The following is a 21,523-nucleotide window of genomic DNA, read 5'->3' on the forward strand; positions in this document are numbered from 1 at the left end:
TGGAAGCTCCTAGGAATATTCAAGGGGCCGATTTCTTGGGAGAGCAGGGTTTCAGGATTGAGGGGTGGAGGAGGGTGCCAAGGCTTCAACTGACTATTGGAGGAAGCGGAGAAGGAGGGGCATCCTGGAGTCCTTCAGGTGAGATGCTTTGCTGTGACCCGTGGAGGGATCGCTGGAGGCCAGAACAGCCCTTCTGGGCACGTCACATTTTGGAAGGCAGAGAGTGAACCCAGGGAGGCTGCACCTCTGTCTGCTCCCGAGACTGGATTCACACATCAGACGTTGCGGAAAAGCTCACATTTTCCCGGCTTTTCTCAAGCAGAATCACCGCCTTTGTTTAGAGGAGGGGATGGGGGAGGAGACAGAGGGCCAGGAGGGAGGGGCCCGCGGGTGCAGCCGCCGCCCCCGCCCCCTCTGGGTGTGCGGAGCAGGATTGTCACTCAGCTCCCGCACCGGGGGCGACGGAGGTGCAGGGTGCCGGAGTAGAGTCCCAGCCAGCTGCCATCCCTCTGGACCTGACGGGCTGGTCCTGGATTCTCCAGGCATCCCCAGAGCGAGCGCCTGCTGAAGGCGTAGAGCGGGGAGGGCGCCTGGACAGACAGAGCCGTTCAGGTGGCTGGGAGCTCTGCCAGCTTTGGTGACCTTGGGTAAGTCTGTGCCTCAGTTCGCCTCCGGGACGTCTCGGTGGGGATGCAGCAAAGGGTTGAAAGAGGAAACCAGATTGCTCCCTTGGGGCGGGTGTGTGCGAGGGTCCCCGCAGAGCTGGACCGAGACCTGGGACTTCCAGAAAGCGGGCGCCAGCAGTGTGTCAGGTGGGCGGGCGCAGGGCACGTGTGGGCTGCACGCCGGGGAGGGGGACCCCGCGCCCTGGCCCGGTGCTGGGCTCAGTCCCCCAGACCCACGTCTGCCAGTCCGGTCCCAGGTGCGAAACAGGGGCACTACCTCTTTAAAAGCGTCCGGGCTGAGCCTCTGCCGCACCATGTGATTGCCTGAAAGGCCGGGCCGGGAGCGCTGCGGCGGGAGCCCAGAGGACCGAGAGCTGCCGCGCGCGGTGCCCAGAGCCCAGCCCTGCCTGGCGCGGCCTCGAGCCACCGGGCGGGCGGCACCAGGTGCCCGGAACTTTGGGCGCCGCCGCTGGGACCCCCCTAGCCACCGGCAGACAGGATGGTGAGCTCCCCGCATCCTGTTCTGTGGGCAGAGGTGGGCAGAGCCAGGCACGGGGGACCCCTGTGGGCTGTGTGTGTGCTGGGATCTGCCTCACACCTGATAAAAAAGCCAGCGGAGGAGCGAGTGCTGCTATTTTAAGTTGTTGAATGGATCCTCTGGGGATGATAAGGGGAGGGGACAAAGATTAGGCAGAGAAAGGGCCAGGGTACCCCACCAGCTTCGGCAGGCACTACATGTGCCAAGTGGGGCACCTCTCCAAAGGGCAGCTGGAGCTCCAGAGCTGCCTGGGCTCCCCTCCCCCTCCCAGGCAGGCCTTCCCAGCCCAGGCTTCCGTGACCACAGGTGCTTGCCTCCTGCCCCTTGGTGCCTGTCTGCTGATGTGCCCAGCCCGTGCCTACCATGCCGCCCTCCATCTCGGCCTTCCAGGCCGCCTATATTGGCATCGAGGTGCTCATCGCCCTGGTCTCCGTGCCTGGGAACGTGCTGGTGATCTGGGCAGTGAAGGTGAACCAGGCACTGCGGGATGCCACCTTCTGCTTCATCGTGTCACTGGCGGTGGCTGATGTGGCAGTGGGCGCTCTGGTCATCCCACTTGCCATCCTCATCAACATTGGGCCACAGACCTACTTCCACACCTGCCTCATGGTCGCCTGCCCTGTCCTCATCCTCACTCAGAGCTCCATCCTGGCCCTGCTGGCAATTGCTGTGGACCGCTACCTCCGTGTCAAGATCCCACTCAGGTGAGTCCAGAGCAGCTGAAGGTCCCCACTGCACCCCATCTTGGGTGGCCTGAAAGCCATCTAGAGAGGGTAAAAGGTAGAGCCTGAGACTCCAAGTGAGCCAGATATTCTCCGGGCCATTGTGCCCCAGCCCTCACTCTGCCATCCTGCCCTCTGCTCTGCAGGACTAGGCAGAACTGCAGTTGAAGCAGGACGGGGCTGGTTGGCTGGAGGAATGGGGTCCTGGGCATTGCCTGAACAGCGCTGAAACTGCTGTTGTTCTCCTGACGTGATCAGGGAACCTGAGGCTGCCTGTCCAGCCTAGAGTGGATTTGGTGGGGCCACTGAGACCAGAGCAGCGAGCCCTGGGTGGGAATGAGCTGAGCTCCACCAGTTGGAGGGAAGTGGGAGGGGCGGAGCAGATTGTTAGGCGGGGCTGAGGGCGTCACACCATGGGCAGGAGCGGTGCTCCTCCAGCCAGACCTGGGCAGGCTTCCTGAGGACACTCCTTAGCTCTTTTGTTCTCCAGACACCCTGTGCTAGCCAGCTCCGTGCTCCAGGGCTGTCCTGCTGAACCCAAGCAGTCTGATGACCTCTGCCCAGTTCCCACCTACGGGATCTCTGTTGCAGGCAGGAGGAGGGAGAAATACAGGCTCCCACTCTTAATGATTCTGTTCTGTTGCAAAAACCACAATGTCTTCCCAGTCACAGCAGAGATGCTTATGCTATGTCCAGGCAGCACCAGGGTGAGTGGCATAGGGGCAGTCCCCTCATGCAGGTGTCCAGTCCACACTGGGGCTCCTTCACTGGGTCTGCCAGGCCATAGTCTCATCACCAGGCAGTGCCTGGGCCACCAAGTGCCAGCAAATGCCTGGGCGCACTGCCAGGGCCAGCCTCACTGGGACAGTCTTGTGAGGCGTGCTTGCCTCCTCTTTAAATCTTCTCACCAGTAGATCCCCTTTCTCCTGGGGAGTTCTGGCCCCACTGGGGCATGGGGCCTCTGGCCCCACTGGGCATCTTGCCTGGGCAGGCCGAGTCACCCACGTTTCTCCTCTCTGCCTTACATTTGTGCACATTTAGTTTTTCAAAGCTTTTTAATGCACCCTCCCCTTCCCTTTCACCATGATCCTGCGAGCAATGTGAAGTAGGAGCTGGTAGAGGAGAAGCAGATCCAGAGAGTCTCCTAAAGCAGAGCCTTGATTCCACTGCCCTCTTCCTTCCGGATTCCCCCGTGTCCCGGCCCTGGATGCCAGTCTCTCCATCCTGTTTACCTCCCTCACAACTTCTAGGTTTCCCAGGGGAGGGGAGGTGAAGGCTGCTGGTAGGGGGAGAAGGGAAGGTAGGGGAGGCAGCCCAGAAGCCCTGTAACCTCAGCCACTGAGCGGCCTTCATGCTGCCATTAGTCCCGGGTCATGCCTGGGTTGTGCCGGTGAAGCCGGTTTCAGCCCATTAGAGTGGGCTGGGCCTCTGAGCCTGACCATTAGGCCACATTAGGAAATTCACTGCAGATATGTGGATACAGGAAGGCTGCTTAAGAAATTCAGTCTCCTGAGTGTGTGCCAAGGCGAACCAAAGGCCTGGTTATGATGTAACAGAGACCATAGGCCCACAGAATGTGCCCTGCTTGCCCTGTGGGGATGGAGGTGGCTGTGCTGGCAGGACCTGGAGGCTCATTCCTCCAGAAGCCAGCTTCTGTTGCTCCTTGCTCCAGTCTGGAGGAGCTAGGGGTCTTGAGGAGCTGTCTCTGGAGGGCCAAGGGTGTGCGTAGGGGCTGAGAGAACAGGCCGGGGTTCACATCCTTGCTATGAATTCCTAGCTGTAGGTCCTTGAGAAAATCACTTATTAACCTCCTTCAGTTTTCATTTCCACATCAATAAAAGGAGACATTACTTTCTTTCTAGGATGATTGGAAGATTATAATAAACTCCTGCATAAAAGCACTTAGTAATGTATAATACACTTAGTACTTTATGTAAGCCATAAATAGTAGGTTTATGTTTGTAGTCTTATTATCATTATTAATGTATTGCTCAGAGAGGGTCTGAATATGCAAGTCCTGCACCCCCACCCTACGCATACTCATTCTCTCATGTAGCCACACATATGCCCACACACACGTGCACAGCCCCCGTGGGCACACACAACACACCACATTTCCAGGGACACTGTTAAATCGTATTTATACATGTTTTTTCTCCCTTGCTGGATTGTCATGCCTCAAGGGCAGTGACCACATTTTGTTTGTTTCTGCAAATTCTTCAGAATGCCTAGTGTAGTGTCTGGCACATAGCAGACCCTTGGTAAATGTTGATTGAATTGGATGAGTCTTCAGAGCTCACACAGCTGAGCCTCAGGCGGGCCTTCCAGGAGTCTAACTTCCATCCATCCTGCTGTGGCCGATGCCTTCCCAGCATTCTACATCAGCGGCCCCCATCAGCTCAGGCCACACGTTGGCAGTGCCTGCGAGAGGAGGCTTTCTCCTGAGTCAGAGAAAGGTTCCTGGGACCTAGTTCCAAAGCTGGACTCCTGGAGGCTGGGCTGAGGTGATGGGCCGCCCCAAGCCCTTGCTGGTCACTGCCCAGGTGGCCCCTCAGGGGGAACAGCATGCATTGCTCCCCTCTGGGCTGCCAGAGTCAGCAGGCTGCTGGGTCTGGGAGAACACCTTTCAGCCAGAGGTCCCCAGGTGCCTGGCTCCTGGCCTTGACAAGCCAGTCAGGGATGGATGCAGCCCTGGGCACCAGGGAGTAACACTGATGAAGCATTGGTGAGACATAGGTGGGGCCTTCAGTGACAGGAGTCTGCTGGGCCCCTCACCAAGCAAGGCATCCTTTGGTCAGTCAACCACAAATTTTACTTCCTTCCACTTGGCAGACAGCCAAGAGGAAAAAAAGGTTGACATCATGTAGCGTGATCCAGTTACCAAAAACCCAAAAGCTTAAACTGTTGGTTAGTTCCATGTATTTTGCAGGTTACTTGCACAGCACCTCTGCGTGTTTGGTAATTGACACCCTGTTCCCCTCAGTGTCTACTCCTAGGGAATCTCCAGTGTTCATTGCATCACACCTCTCGCCCTGGGTCTTCATGGTGGCACCTACTCCAGGGGACTCATTATGAGAAAGGGTGCCCACAGTGGGCTCCCTGACCAAAGCCCACCCTGTGGGAAAGAGACCCCTGAGTAAGATCTGTCTGTAGCCAGATGGGTTGGGGTGGGGTGAAGGGGTGATGGGTATCGGGGAGTCAGGTCCAGGTCTGTCTAACAGATGCCTTTAACCAGTGAGCCCGTGTGCGTTTTAAATCAGCCCCAAGAAGCTGAATGGAGGAGTTTCCTTAAGACTGTCAGTGGGGGTGATCTTCTCTGACTTCTGCCAGTGGTGTCTGCGCTCTGCTCCAGCCCACGCTTGGTGCCTCTCCCTCCCTCCTCACCTTCCCTCCAGTGGGCATTTGAGCCACTGGCAGCCCTGCCTCTGTCCACAGCTGGAGGCCTGCCCAACTGGGCTGCTGACCAGGGAAGCAGAGCAGGGCGTGGGCGAGGCTGGCCTGCTGGACCAGAGCTCTGGCTGGGAAAGAAATCTGGTAGATTAAGATGTGTTTGCTTTTAGGCATCAATTTGGCCCCCCCTTAAACCTCATCCCCCCCCCCCCCCGCCAACTAGCCTGGGCTTTCCTTGACAACTAAAGTACTGGTACCCCAGCAGGTGACCGTCTGTGGCCTCAGGGTCCCAGAACATTTGCTCTCTGGTGGTGCCGTCTGCTTCCAGCAGAGGTAGGCCGTCTCTAGCTCCTCTGTCTAAGGATGGAGTGGTCATCCGCCTGGGGTGTCTGAGACAGGAGTGGTAGCCAGCCCTGAAGCCCAGCTCCCTCGCACCTGCAGGAGAGGAAGCAGGCCCAGGGTTCCAGCATGATCAAGGCCACTCCGCCACAGGCCCTTTCCTTCTCCCAGTTCTGACTCTTGCTCCCTAGCCTCCGATGTAACACCCCTCCGGGAACAGAGCAGGGAAATGCCGCCTCCGGAGGTTAAGTCAGCAAATTAGTGATGGGCTTGGAGGGGGAAGTGATGGAAGGATGTCAGCTTTGTGATTAAAAAGGTAACTTCTTGGTTTGAATTAGGGACGGCTTTCAGGTGGCTTATGGTAAAGAGTGCACCGAGCAATCTGGGTTAGTGTCAGCGGTGAAATCTCCCGGTTGGCACTGGAATGGCTTCCAGGAAGCCTCCAAGGGCTTGAGGAGCAAGATACCAGGTGTGAGTGCTGCCTGGAAGCAGGGAAATGGCCCGGACACCTGTCTGGAGAGCCCCTCTACTCAGAGATCATGGGGTGGGGCCGTAGAGGCTGTACCCCGACATTTGATATTTGTTTCTGAGTGTGAAAGCAGTCCAAGTTTATTGCTAAAAATTTGAGAAATATAGAAAAGAATAAAGATGGCAGAATCACCACTAATTCTATCGCCTGCAGATAACTACTGTTAACATTCTGGTGTTCCAGAAAAATTTTCCCAGATAGATAGATAAATTATTTTTACATAGTTGAATGCATCTATGATTTTTATATACCATTTTATAATACAACATAATTCACTCATGTTATATTATAAACATTTTCCCCCATGTCAATAAAAAATATTTCGTAAGGATTTTTATAATGGTATAATATTGGATTGTATTTTAAATTCATCTGTTAGGTCTGAGCTAAAACAGCCCCTTTTCAGGAGGCCTTCTGTGCCCCCCCTCCCCACCTGGACTAGGTTCATGTCCCGTGTTAAGTGCTCCAGTTGGATCTGTTTCTCCTTCCCCATCTCTCCTGGCCCAGGTGCATTTTTTTGGGCTTGGTGAACACTGAAAGGGCCAGGATCACACCTGCTCAGATACCTGCCCCCCAGGCCTGGCACAGAGTAGGCATGCTACAAACATTTTTTTTTTTTAAAGAAAAGATTACCATATTTTATTGACTCATACATCTTGACTGTTTAGAGTGTTACTAATTTTCAATTTTTATAAATAACACAGCAATGATTCCCACAATTAACATTAATTTGTAGGCTCAGGGCCAAGTCTGGATCTCTGGGTTGTGCCTCTTGGTAAACAGCACAGCTTCTATCTGTAAGGATTGTCTTATAAGGTTAAATATTTCCCAACTCCCTTTCCTCCAACTCTCCCTGCTCCTCCTGCCCAATTTCACCCGAACTGCAAACCCCAAGAGGTGCACCTGGCATCCCCCTGCCCATCTGCCCTGCTGGGCTAGGTAGGGCAGGGCTGTCTGGGCCCCAAGTCTAGTCCACACTGCCTCGTCTCTCTTCTCTGAGGCCTGAACATCCTATTTCTTTGCCTCTAAGTGAGGGGAGCAGTCCCCAGGGTAGGGAGCTTGGAGTGTGGGACTTCCTGATTGGCCCCACTTGGCAGGGTGAACACAGAACAGAGAGGAAGGCAGACACGCAGCTCCTTGAGCTGCATGAATTACCCCTTCAGCCTCAGCCTCCTTAACTCAAGCCCAAAGGAGGCTACCAGCCCCTTAGAACAAAGAAAATGCTGGCAGCCGGTGGTGGGAAGGGACAGGCAGAGGAGGGAGGGGGCTGAGCCTTGGCATTCATGTCCTTTTGGAAATACTGGCTTTGGGGGTGGGCAAGGAGATGGGGGCAGCTGGCAAGGGGCTTCCCTGCCCCCAAAGAAAAGGAGGTCGATCGGGCGTCTTGTCATGCAGTGCTCCTCACAGGTTTTTCTTCAGCAGGATTTAGTGGGGTTAGGGAGCTGGAGACATCTGTTTATCTATTTCATAAACTTGCTTTGAGCATTGATCGTGTCCCAGGCACTTTGTGGGGCCTGGGGATACAGAGATGGGCCGGCTGCTCTGGGCTCTGCCTCTGTCTGGGAGTTCTTAGCCACTGTTGAGATTGTGGATTCCTGCAGACCGAGGTGGCCAAGTATAAACCCCTAACCTGCCCCCGGTGGGAGAAAGGGTGGCCGGAGGTGCATCTGACACCTTATGGTACTTGGGCTGAGCAGCTGGCCCCAACTCCACACCCACTCTCTGCAGCCCTGGCTGTGTGGGAGAGGGCCTTTGGGACTGTCTTCTTGCCACCTGTCCCTTGGGAGAGGAGGGTAAGGAGTCACCCTGACTTGTCCCCACACAGGGCCCTAATATAGAAGATGCGTCCCTTCGGTCATGCAGCAGGACTCACTGAGTGCCTCCCACGTGCCAGGCATCGCTGCGGGTGCTTGGGGTACATTCAGTAGCAAGCAAAGATGTTCGCAGAGTCTGCGTGCTAACTGGCTGGCAGACAGACGCTAGCTAACAGACATGATGCCTAATACGTAGAGTATTTGAATGTAAGAAGAGCAGGGCACATGGGACTGGAAATGCCAGGAGAGGGTGGGGAGAAAGGTTTGCAATTTTCAGTGGGATAGTCAGTGAGGCTTCCTTGAGAAGTTGCCATTTGAGCAAAATCTTGGGGGTGAGGAGCTTTGCCATGCAGATACTGGGAGGACATTCCACACAGAAGGAACTCGCAGTGTGTGAGGACTAGCGAGGAGGTTTGTGTGGCTGGGATAAAGGGGGAGAGTGGTCGGAGACAGGCCTGGAAAGATAATGAGCTGCTGGCTTGGAGGCCACGGGAAGGACACTGGCTTTTACTTTGAGGAAAGTGGGGAGCCATTGCAGAGTTTAGAGCAAAGAAGTGGCGTGATCTGACTTAGGTTTTAAAGGCTCACTGTGGCTGCTGTGCTGACAATGTGCTGTAGGGGCAAGCAGAGGACTAGTTAGGAGCTGTGGCAGTAATTCAGGCAGGAGAAGAGGGAAGTGGCTTGAATCAGAAAGACAGCAAGCAGAGGAGGTGGTGAGACGTGATTAATTCTAGAAGTGCGTTTTCAAATGTTAACTTTTTATATCCTTTTAATGATGTAAAATGTTCATACAGTAAAGTGCGTAAGCCTTAAGTGTATATAGTTGAATAAATATTTGCACATGGGTGTATCTATGCCACCACCACCCAGATCAATATTTGGAACATGTTCAGCGCCCCAGAAGGCTCCCCTCTGTCTGTCTCCGTCAGTACTTTCCAAAAGGTAACCATTCTGACCTTTATCCCCTTAGATAGATTTTGCCTGTTCTTGAACTTTTATAAAGAGAATTGAGTAGTATGCGCTCTTTTGTGTCTGGCTCCTGAAGCTTAAAATTATGCCTGAGACTCATCCCTGTTATTGAGTGAAATAATAGGTTTTGTTTGTTTTTATTCTTTTCCTAATTGCTGTTAGAATTCATTCTATTGTATGAATGTGCCATGATTTTTTAAAATTTCAGATGTGTTTTGAAGAAAGAAAAAAATTGCTTATAGATTGGATGTAGGGTGTGGGAGAAAGAAGAGTCAAGTATGACCAAACTTTTAGTTCTAAGCAGCTGGAAGTGCAGAGTGGGCATTTCCCAAGGTTAGAAAGGCTGCAGGTGATACAAGCTTTGGGAGAAATAAAAGGAGTTGAGGTTTAGACACACTGAGTCTGGAGTATCTATTATATACCTCCATGGAATGTTGAGCAGGCAGTTGGATGGATACACAAGGATGGTGTTCAGGAGAGAGATCTGGGCAGGGGTTATAAATGTGAGAGCCACTGGCATGTAGATGGGGTTTCAATCCACAAGGTCAGATGAGATCCCCAAGAGAGAAAGTAGAAATAAAGCAGAGGATGCAGATGACACGATACTACACGTAGAAAATCCTAAAGACACCACCAAAAAACTGTTAGAGCTCATCAATGAATTTGGGAAAGTTGCAGGATACAGAATTAATATACAGAAATCTGTCACATTTCTATATATTAACAACGAAGTATCAGAAAGGAAAATTAAGAAAACAATCCCATTTACCATCACATCAAAAAGAATAAAACACCTGGGAATAAACCCAAGAAGGCAAAAGACCTGTACTCTGAAAACTGTAAGACATTGATCAAAGAAATTGAAGATAACACAAATGGATGGAAAAATATAGCCTGTTCTTGGATTCGAAGAATTAATATTGTTAAAACAACCATACTACCGAAGGCAATCTACAGATTCAATATAATTGCTATCAAAATACCAATGGCATTTTTCACAGACCTATGGCCAATAATTTTAAAATTTGTATGGAAATGCAAAAGACCCTGAATAATCAAAACAATCTTGAGAAAGAAGTAGAGAGCTAGAGGAATCACGCTTCCTGACTTCAGACTATACTACAAAACTACAGCAATCAAAACAGTATGGTTCTGGCACAAAAAAACAGACACATAGATCAATGGAACAGGATAGAGAGCCCAGAAATAAACCCACACACTTATGGTCAATTAACCTACAACTCAGAGGGCAAGAATACACAGTGGAAAAAAGACAGTCTCTTCATTAAGTGATGCTGGGAAAACTGGACAGCTACACCTGAAAAAAACGAAATTAGAACATTCTCTAACACCATACACAAACATAAACTCAAAATGGAGTGGAGAGGGTATAGCTCAAGTGGTAGAGCACATGTTTAGCATGCGTGAGGTCCTGGGTTCAATCCCCAGTACCTCCTCTAAAAATGGATAAACCTAATTACTCCCCTCCCACCAAAATAAAATAATACAATAGCAAAATGGATTAAAGACCTAAATGTAAGACTGGATATTAAAAAACTCCTTGAGGAAAGCTCAAGAATGCAGAATGCTCTTTGACATAAATTGCAGCAATATCTTTTTGGATCTGTCTCCTAAAGTAAAGGAAATTAAAGCAAAAATAAACAAATGGGACCTAATTAAACTTGAAAGCTTTTGTGCTGCAGAAGAAACCATTAACAAAATGAAAAGACAAGCACTGAATGGGAGAAAATATCTGCGAATGACGTGACTGATAAGGGATTAATACCCAACATATGTAAATAGCTCATGCAACTCAACATCAAAAACCAAGCAACCTCATTAAAAAAAAATAGAAGAACTGAACAGACATTTTCCCCGAGAGGAACTGCAGGTGGCCAACAGGCACATGAAAAGATGCTCGACATCACTCATCATCAGGGACATGCAAGTCAAAACCACAATGAGATATCACCTCACACCCATCCAAATGGTAGCATCAGAAAGAACACAAATAACAAATGCTCGAAAGGATGTGGAGAGAAAGGAACCTCACCCTGTACACTGTTGGTGGGAATGAAAATTGATACAGCCTCTGTTGAAAACAGTATGGAGGGTTCTCAAAAAATAAAAAATTGAACTACTGTATGAGCCAGCAATTCCAGTTCTAGGTATATATCCGGAAGAAAGACAAAACTGCTAATTCAAAAAGGTACATGCATCCCATTGTCTGTAGCAGCACTGTCTACAATTGCCAAGAATATGGAAACAACTTAAGTGTTCATCAACAGATGAATGGATAAAGAAGATGCAGTGTTATGTAGACAATGGAATACTTCTCAGCCATAAAAAAAGAGCAAAATTTTGCCATTTGCAGCAGCCTGGATGGACTTGGGGGGTCTTATGCTAAGTGAAATAAGTCAGGCAGAGAAAATTGTATGATGTCACTAATATGTGGAATCTAAAAAATACAACAGACTAGTGAATATAACAAAAAAGAAGAAGTCTCACAGAGTCACAGAGAATAAACTAGTGTTTACCAGTTATGGGGGGCAATATAGGGATGGGAGGGTGGGAGGTACAGACCAGTGGGTGTAAGATGGGTTTAGGGGTGTCTTACACAACACACGGAATATAGCCAATATTTTGTAGTAACTGTAAGTGGAAAATAACCTTTCAAAATTCTATAATTATTTTCACTTAAAAAAAGAAAGGAGAGGACCAAGGACTGAGCACTGAGGTCGGGGAAGAGGTGAGGCATTAGCCAGACGGACTGAAGGAGAGCCACAGGTACAGGAGGCACCCAGAGCCCATGTGTGGTGGCCTGGGAGCCAAGCACAGAGACCGGCGAGGAGAACCAGAGACTGCCCGTCACATGCTTCCAGCGGGTCAGGTGGACTGAGAATTCCCACTGGATTTAGCAAGAGCGATGTTAATGGGGTGGTGGGAGCAGAGAGCCTGATTGGAGGGGCTCAAGAGGGCGGAGGAGTGGACCTGAAGGCAGCTCTGGCGTAGATGACCCTTTTGAGGAATTTTGTGGCAGAGCGCAGTCACTGGGCAGGAGCTGTCAGGAGAAGTGGGCGCAGGGCATTTCGTTTTGTGTCGTTTGCTAAGTTAGGAAGGACATTGGTATGTCTGTGTGCTGACTGGGACTGCGTAGAGAGGGCAAAACCAATGATGGGGCAGAGGAGAGAACTTCTGGATTGACATCCTTGTTCAGGCACGCAGGGCAGGGACCTAGGACAAACGCGGAGGGACTTGCTTTGGAGGGCGTGGAGATCATCTCACAGGCAGGCAAGCAGAAGGTGTGGATGCAGAGGCTGGAAGGTGAAGTTCTCTTCCGAGTGTTTCGGTTTTCTTAGTGAAGTGGGAAGCAGGGTCATCAGCTGAGCGGGAGGAGGCGATAAGAGTAGCAGGTGTGAAATAAATCTTCAGGAAGTGGGAGAATGACTGCACTCAGAAAGGCGAGTGTAGCTGGCAGCACTGAGGACCCCCCTGAAGTTCATGGTGATAAACTTGAGTGTTCAACTGCAGGGTCGCAGGCACGGAGGAGGCGGAGAGTTCATTTCTTCACTAACTCAGAAGGGCCAGATTCTGTGCCAGGCGTTAGGGATCTCATCATGGTCAAGAAGGTGGCCCTGGTCCCTGCCCTCATGGAATTTAGAGAGTGGAAGTGAGCCAAGACATGGATAAACAAGCAGGTAGCTACAATTACAACTTCAGAAGAAGTCAAGGAAGGAAGCCATCCTGTCGTTCGCTGTGGCTGCCCCTTGTTGGCTCCTCCAGCCCCCTGTCCGTGTCCAGAGAGACCTGTGTGGCCCGAGGGCTATGGGAGGGCCTGTAAGCCTTGTTGTTAGCGGTGCTCAGTGAGGCCTTTGAGCATTTTAAGCAGGGAATGACACCATCGGAATTACATTTTAAAAATGTCAAATGTGCTTAACAAAATGTTAGCAAATCCAATACTGTGATACATAAAAAGGATAAAACCATCACAAAATAGGATTTATTCCATATATGCAAGTGTGGCTTTAACATTAAAAAAAAAAATCAAATCGGTGTATTCACCCCATTCACATAAGAGGGTCACCCTGCCTGCTGTGTGGAGGATGGCTTGGAGGGGGTAAGAGAAGACAGCAGGAGAGCGTGGCAGAGGCGGGGGCTGGGGCAGGCTGGGAGCTGAGGGAGGAGGCGGTGGAGATGGGGAGAACGGGAAAGATTCAGGTATGTAGAGGTAGAGCTAGCTGGTAACGAACTGGATGTGCCAAGTGGGAGAAGGACCAAGTGTGACTCCCCAGGATTAAGGCTGATGCTACGGGATGGATGGCGGTGCTGTTCTGGGGGACAGGGAAGGCTGGGGAAGGGAGGAATGGGGGAGATTCAGATCCTAGTAGGTACTTGAGTGGAAGTGATGTATTGGTAGCTCCACTGGTGGTCTTTCTCTTTTTAAAAAAAAAAATTTTTAGAGAGGAGGTAATTATGTTCATTTATTTATTATTGTTAATACTGTTTTTTAAAATGGAGGGACTGGGGATTGAACCCAGGACCTTGTGCATGCTAAGCACACGCTCTACCACTGAGCTACCCCCTTCCCGCAGTATGCCCTACCCTCTCTTACTCATTCCCCAGCTTCCGTCCTTTCATGTGGCCCAGTGGATGGGCCCCTTCTTGCCTCGCACAGCCTCAAGGAAGGAACCCCTCAAATACCCAGCAGGCTCCCTGGGTGCCTCCCGCTGCTCTGTCTGCTGTTCCCACCGCACTTCTCGGGAGGCTGCTGGCTCTCCTGGGCTGAAACCACAGCAGTGAGGACATGTGGCTTTGGGCTCCCCAAAGCTTCCAGAAGGAGACAGCAGAGTTGGGGTTTCGTCCTTCCCGCCAGGCTTTATTCAGAATGAGACACGGTAGCTTCTGTGGTACTAAGGCCCTCGAGTGCCCGCACATGCTCAGTCAGGGGGGCACTCTCCCTGGATTCTCCGTGTGCACCCACAGCCTCGTCTCCCGCCCTCGTTGCTGGGACCCACTGGGGCCTGGCCCTGTGGATTGAGTTAACCCCCAAACGGTGCTCATGCCTCCCCATCTCCTCACAGCTGCTATATTTGGCACCAAGTGGCCCTGTTTCAGCAAATGCAGCAGAGAAGATGGTCAACCAACAAGCAGGCAGTTGTCGGTATGGGCTCCAGCCTCGCCCTGAGGGGCAGAGCGGGCAGGATGGGGGAGCCCAAGGCTGGCACAGGGCACACAGGGACAGGGTCGCGGTTGAATGGGCTGCTTGGAGACACGCTGTCCGCTCTTCTACGCAGAAACAATCTTTCGCCTTGTGTAGCAGAGCACGCTTTGCAGTGCACTTGGCAGGGTTGGCGCCGGCCCTGCGAGCCAGACCTCCCAGTTGTCACCATGCCGCCTGCTCTCAGAGTCCACCGGCTTCCGACTCTGCTTCCAGCCCCTGGGAGAACAGGGGCCTCGACTGCAGCAGGGCAAGAGCTGCTTCTCAGCCCTTTCTTTCTATCCCGGTGTCACCGAGGGCTCTGCTGCACAAGCCACCCAGCTGGCATGGGAACTCAACAGGCGACATTCTCTTGGAAACACAAGAGGGGAAGCTCTATTGGATAAAAGGCCCTTCTGCCCCAGATTTTTTTCTTTTTTTTCTTTTTTAAATTGAAGTATAATTGATTTATAATATTATATTAGTTTTAGGTGTACATCATGGTGATTTGATATTTTTATACATTATAAGATAATCACCAGGATAAAGTCTAGCTATCTGTCACCATACAAAGTTATTACAGTAGTATGGACTGTATTCCCGGACATCCCGTGACTTATTTTCCCCAGATATTTGTAACAATCACCTTTTCAGGCGGCGCCTCTCCCCCTGCCGTTTGGGAGGTATACCAGAAGAATGAAGGGTAAGTGCAGTCTCCCCAGACAGAGCGCTCAGGCGCTTAGAACCGTGTCGTCTCGGAGTAGTTAACCCTTCTGAACTTCCATTTCCTCTTCTGCAGAAAACAGGCTTCTTAATGCCTCCTTTCAAAGGTTGTTAGGAGGCTTAGAGAGGAGGTACATTAAGGGGCTGTCACACGGCAGGCACTCAGTAAATGGGGGTGATTACTGCCATCCGATCATCCAGACTGGGTTTTCGTTTCCCGCTTGACGTTAGGTGGCTGCTGGAGTCCCACTGGGACCAGGTCCTCGTCGAGATGAGCTGCCTGCTCTGTGAAAGCGGGTTCTGCCCATCTGCCTCGCTCATTGGCCTTCAGTTCCTAACGACACACGCCTGGCTGGCACTTAATAGGTGGCCCAGTCAGTGTCTGTGATGGGAAAGAAGCCTTTGTGGGGGAGACTGAGCAGCCAGGCGGGGAAGAAGTCAGTTGCGTATTTCACATGTACCCATAGAGGGCAAACGCAGGTACTGGGCAGTGAAGGGTTAGTTCATCAAAACACCCCCAGGAGCTCAGAGGAGTAAAGGGTCTCACCTAAGCTTACCTGGCAAATTACAGGGGACTATTCTGGTCTCCTGACCCCCAGTTCAGCTCCTGTTGGTCCCTATGACCCTGCTTCTATGAGGAAAGGGTGTGAACAGCTTCTCCTGAGCTCTGCTTGTCCCCCCTGAGGGCCTCATCCTTTGTTCCTGGAGGGCTGGCATCTGAGGGAGCTGAGCAAGGGCTCCCCTGGGGGCTGGCATCTCCATAAATCCTCTCTGGGGAGGAAAACATTCAGTGTGTTTGCGGACTCACTGTGCTCAGGAGAAACACCTGCCACACTGGCCCATCCTCTGCAGAGTAAACACACCACCCCCAACCCCGCAGTACGGGCTCCCAGGGCCGCCTTGACGGGAATGGCCCAGCAAGGGCTGGGAGGGGCACAGGCACCACGCAGAGCCGTGGTGTCAGGCCCAGGGGCTGACCGCCTGGGAGCAGCCAGCAAGCCAGCGAGGGGTGTGACAGCACAGCGCCTTCCCTCTGCCCCCGTCACCTTTAATCATGACAGTGGCTGCGGAGGCCTCAGGCTCCTAGCGGGGGTATGTATGTGTCTGTGTCTGTGTGTGGCGGAAATAGCTTTTAACTTTTAGAAGTCAGAGAATTACATCCTGGGTTTCCCGACCTCCATTCAATTCTGCTTGCTCACGCCCGCCCCTCCCATCCCAGTCGTCCATCCAAGGCCCAGGGAAGAGTCCCGGCCAGGCTGATCTCTTTCCTGTTTGTGCTCCACCCAGTCCTCACGCCCCAGCCCCACCGTCAGTCCTCCTTGACACAGGACCACAGTTTATAAGTGCAAGTTGACAAGTATTTTCTGGCCACACAAGTCCTGCCCTCGAGGGCACAGACCCACAAACTGCTGGGCAAGATTGATGGTTTACCCGCTGCCAAGGAGCAGGAGGCCTGAGCAGGCCTGGCCCACATGCAGGCATGAGGCCAGGGTTACTTCCCCAGCCCGGGATGCTCAGCCCACCCCTCCTGTAACCTGTGCTCACCACTTGCTTTCCCTGCCTTCTGGCCGGTCACATCTTAACCTGTCCAGGCCTTGGAGTTTTGGAGAAGGATGAAAGTAGGCTATTTAACATCTAAGACGGTGTCTTAAACACACACACACCCCACTCAGGAAGCTGTTCCCTTCTTGTATCTAATTCCTATTAGGAATTCCTATTAATTCTTTAATACTCAGTTTAGGTGACACCTCCTCCAGGAAGCCTTCCTTGTTTTGTTGTGTTTACAGCTCCCCCACGCTCCCCTGTAAGACAGCCCTTGTCAGATTGCACTGACATAACCTCCCTCACTGGAGGGAGCAGTGAGCAACTGAAAGGTGAGATCCAAGCCGACTCATCCCTATCTTCACAGTGCCAGCATAGTTTCTGCCCATTTTTGATATCCAATGCCTGACCCAATGACTCAATAAATGAATGGTAATAGTAGCAAGTGACTTCTGAACACCTAAGATTTGCGAGGCCCTGTGCTGAATACTTTGTATGGAGTTTATTTAAATCCTTGCACAATTTTATGAAGAGGCACTCACAGTGTTTTATAGTAATAGTTATATTACTATGTTCTATATTTTCTGAGGAAGCTGAGACTCAGAGAGGACAAACAACTTGTTATTTGTCACACAGCAGCTAAGTATAACTGGAATTGCTGAATGAACAACTGAACGAATGAAAAGACCTGTATTAAAGCCTAGATTCCAACACCTACTGCTGGGCGATTTTTCAGTAAATTGCTTACCTTTTTGGATCTCAGTTTCCACATCTATAGAATGGGCACAATTCTGATCCCTACCGCAAAAGTTGTCTATAAGACAGTGCTCTCAGAACAGAAGAGAAGAATGGCTTCATTGTTTCAGGGTGAGTTGGTTCTGGGCGTGTATGTAGGGGGAGGAGGCAGGTACCCCCCCCCCCCCCGCCACCCCAATCTGTTTTCTGGCCTGTAGTTCAGAGTATGACCCAAGCACTGGCCTGCTCTGGCACTGAGGTGGCAGCAGGAGCTAATTTAGGCTGCAGGGCTGTGGGTATGTGAGTGGAGCAGAGACCGGAGGGACACACACAGCTGCTGCTGGGAGGTGAGAAGGATCGGGAAGTGGGCGCTGCCGCATGTTGGCAGAGCGGCCGAGTTAGCAGTTGGAGCTGACGACTAAGGAGAAAATGTCTTTCTTCTCGGATGTCCTGCCACACTGCCTCCCACCTGCTGGGAGCTGTGGACGGCTCCTGGCTGCGGGGAGAGGAGCGTGAGCCTCCAGGCACGCTCAGCAGGCAGCGGGCTGCCGACAGGATGGGGCCGCGCGCCACCAGCACCTCCCGGCCTCGCCCTGGGCTTGGCGGCGGTGGGCTGGCGGGGGTCGGCCGCGCAGCGGGTGCTGGGCCCAGGCCCTCCGGGGGTCTGCACAGGAGCGGGTGTCGCCTCCCCCCGCTGCAGCCCACGCAGGCGGGAGGGGCGTTCTCTGAGCCGCAGCCTTCCTGCCAGGACATGGCCTGAGTCTGAGCTCAGTCCACTGTCGAGATTTGAAGAAAAAAAAATGTTCCAGGGAAACACCTGGGAGGAGAATCAAGAACAGGGGCGCCCCCTCCCAAACCAGGGAGAAGTGATCCCCCAATTCGCTCAGTACCCAGGGAGGCTCAGAGCTGGGAACCAGGGGGCTGGAATCCGGGGCCTGGGCTGCCACCGTGCACACTGGGACAAGCCAGCTTGCTTCTCTGGCCCTGCGTCCTCATCCGTAAAGGGGACCCATGGTCCCTGCCCGACTTCTCAGGGTCGCTGCAAGGGCCCAGTGAGCGGTGTGCGTGCGGAGTCCGATGAAGGAGGGGACGCTGAGAGGCACGGAACCCCGAGTGCCTCAGGAGTCAGGCTGGCGGGGTTGGTCCCCAGTCCTGGCTCTGCTACTTGTTCTGTGATCTTGGCCCAATTCTCTGAGCCTCGGTTTCTTCATCTGTAAAACGGAAAGAATGATATCTACCTCATGGGATTGTTAAGAGGATTACATGTGAGAATAATGTAAACCTGCCATATATCCTGTATCATGCGATTTTATTTTATTTAAAAATTTTTTGATGTTTTTTCTTTTTTAACCATTTTTATTTACGTATTTTTATTTTACAATGTCATATTTTTAATTGCAGTATAGTTGATATACAATATCATGTTACAGGTGTACAATATAGTGATTCACAATTTTTAAAGGTTATACTCCATTTATAGTTACTGTACAATATTGGCTGTACTCCCCACAGTGTACAATGCATCCTTGTAGCTTACCTTATACCTGATCGTTTGTGCCTCTTCATCCTCCACCTCCGTCTCGCCCCTCCCCCTTCCCTCTCCCCACCAGTAACCACCAGTTCCTTCTCTACGTCTGTGAGTCTGTTTCTTTTCTGTCATATTCGCTAGCTTGTTGTAGTTTTTGAGATTGCACATGTAAGTGATATCTTACAGTAGTTGTCTTTCTCTGTCTGACTTACTTCACTTAGCAGAATGCCCTCCAAGTCCAGCCATGCTGTCCACCAGAAACTAATACATTTTAAGTCAGCTGTACTTCAGTTAAAAAAACAAACAGCCAACCCATTTAAAATATGAGCAGAAGAACTGAACATTTTTCCAAAAGAGGAAATGCAGATGGCCTAGAGGAGCGTGAAAAGCTGCCCCACATCACTAATATCAGGGAAATGCAAATCCAAACCACAACGAGACGCCATCCCACACCTGTCAGAACGGCCATCATCAAAAAGAACACAGATACCACATGTCGGCGAGGACGTGGGAATGGGAAGCCCTGAACACCGCTGGTGGGAATGTAAATTGGAGCAGCCATCATGGAAAATCACATGGAGGTTTCTCCAAAACCCAAAAACAGAGCCACCATATGGCCCAGCACTGCCACTCCTGGGTATATATCTGAGAAAGATTCAGTATCATAGGGTTTTAACTAGTTCTCTGGGGGCAAGGAAGAGTTATTAGCCTTATTTACTTAGTTATTTTTTTTAACTGGAGATATTGGGGACTGAACCCAGGACCTTGTGCCTGCTAGGCATGTGCCCTACCACTGAGCTACACCCTCCTGTCCTCTTCAGTGTCTTAGGGCTCCTTCTTCCCATTTCCTGCTGCTTTGTGGGAGGGAGGAGGGTGGGCGGAGAGCGGTGTGTGCGCATGTCTGGCTGTCTCTTGCGGTTGGGGTGGACAGTTGACACACCCGCCCACCAGTGTGGCTTGAAGGGTTCCTTTACATGCATGCCATGGCCTAATGGTGGCAAACTTGGCCTTGGGGAAGTGGCTGTGGCAGGGCTGGGAGGTGCATAGAGCCCTATACACAGGGACGGGTGTGCTGTGTCACGGGACAGCGCCCAGGGCACCTCCCTCCTGGCTTTAAGCTCCTCCCTTAGCCCAGGGGCTGCTGGCATGAGGGGACCCTGTGGGAGGGGACCCTGTGGGAGGGGACATGTGCTCTGGGCCACATGTAAATACCAGGGACAACTTTGGGGGCTTTCTTTGGTAGCATATTTAATTTTATTTGGCCCTGCGAGGCTAGTGTCAACACCATTTTATAAATAAAAATACAGAGAAACAGTGAGGGGGTTAAGGAACTTGAAAAGCGTCCTCCAGCTAGTTAAGTAGCAAAGCTGGGATTTGAACACCTGCCTGCCAGATACCAAAGTGAATATTGCTTGTGATACACACAGTCCCCTGGCCACTGTCCTCAGGGATTTACAGGCTGTGGGAAGCCACAGCCCTTGTCCTCAGAGAGCTTCTAGGCTGAGATGGAGGCAGAACGCAAGATTTTGGAGGTGAACAGGAGAAATCGACACAGGCCAAGCTAAGAGGGCTGAGACCTGGGGCAGAGGCTGCGGGCGCACACAGCCTGGTCTGCCAGCTGGCTTCCTTCAGGCCCTGCCTTCTTTCTCTTGGGTTCTGGGGCCTGCATGGGCTCATCTGCACATCTACCTCCATCACAGGTGCAGGGAAGCTAAATCAGGAGGTGTTGCTAGCATCACGGCTGCAGAAATAATCCCATGAGGTCCTTGGAAGTGAGAGTGATGAAGATGGGCTGGAGAGGCAGCTCTGCGGGCCCTGCGCTGGGTCCTAGGGCTGCGTGATGTGAGGGGTTCCGGGAGGCCTTCTCTGCCACCCACAGGTAGCATGTGTCCTGTAAAGAGCACTGGGCCAGAGCCAGGAACACTAGTCAGCCAAGCTGTGGCCTTGGGCAGGCACTGAACCTTCCTGGGCCTCAGTTTTCCAGTCTGTAAAATGACAACAAAATCTGCCCTTCCTGTCATGCTGGCTGATGTGTGTGAGAAGAAGGACCCTTGGTTGGAAGTTGGGTAGCGCTGTGCTGAGCCACTGTCGTTTCGCTGAGGTGGGGAGCCTCTCGCCCTCTCCCTTCTCCCATCCTGGCTCCCTGTCTTTCCTCTCTCCATACGGTGGAGATGGCTGTCCATTAAGACAAACAGGTCACACAAGTGGGCTTGCCAGGGACCTGGCACGGACTTGAGTTCTTATTTCCTGCAGAATCTGAGTCAACACCTTTCCTTTATTTCTGGGCTCCTCAGACAGCCTCCTCCCCAAACAAGGGTGGGGAGGGTGACTTTTGCGCCAGCCATCAGGCTGGTTGCCATTGAGCCTTGCCACTCACACACGGCAGTCTGAGAACTTGGACAATAAGGGGTACTGGGGAACGTAAGACTATAGTCCCCATCCTCAAGATCCTCACAGCCTCATGGGAATATCCTTGTGTGAAACACAAAACACTGGCTTGGGAGGTGGCTGACCTGAGTTACAATTCCAATTCCGGCCACCGGCTGTGTGACCTTGAGGGAGTTACCCAGGTTCCTCAACTGTAGAGATGCTGCCTTCCTCCTAGGATGACTGAAAAGAGGGAAGGAGAGACGATGTAAAGCTCAGTGCCAAATGGTTGCTATAGAAACGCCAGGAGGTGGGCTGGACAGACATCAGCTCCACGTTAGATGAGGAAGCTAAGAATCTGAGAAGTGACGCAATCTGCTAACACAGCAAGTTTGTCTAATTCGAACCTGGGGCCTCTAATGCGTGTGGAATGCCTGCCAGTGTTTTGTTCCTGGAGCCTCTTGC

General features: G+C 51.7%; 1 protein-coding gene across 6 annotated transcripts in view; it reads left to right on the forward strand.

Annotated features, from left to right (window-relative positions):
• Positions 1 to 450: 450 nt before the first annotated feature.
• ADORA1 (adenosine A1 receptor) overlaps positions 451 to 21,523 on the forward strand; it is a 39,753-nt gene continuing 18,680 nt past the window's right edge. The window contains exons 1-2 of one of the 6 annotated variants that reach the window (XM_006178178.3): positions 451 to 647; positions 1,510 to 1,907. In XM_006178178.3, coding sequence (XP_006178240.1) covers positions 1,567 to 1,907 — 341 coding nt within the window. In that variant the 5' untranslated portion in view covers positions 451 to 647; positions 1,510 to 1,566. Of the gene's footprint in view, positions 648 to 1,003; positions 1,908 to 21,523 lie in introns of those variants that run through there. The other 5 variants (XM_014553729.2, XM_032466724.1, XM_014553730.2 and 2 more) reach the window with 5 other exon arrangements.

The sequence above is a fragment of the Camelus ferus genome, chromosome 23 (assembly GCF_009834535.1).
Source record: "Camelus ferus isolate YT-003-E chromosome 23, BCGSAC_Cfer_1.0, whole genome shotgun sequence".
NCBI classification, from domain to species: Eukaryota; Metazoa; Chordata; class Mammalia; order Artiodactyla; family Camelidae; genus Camelus; species Camelus ferus.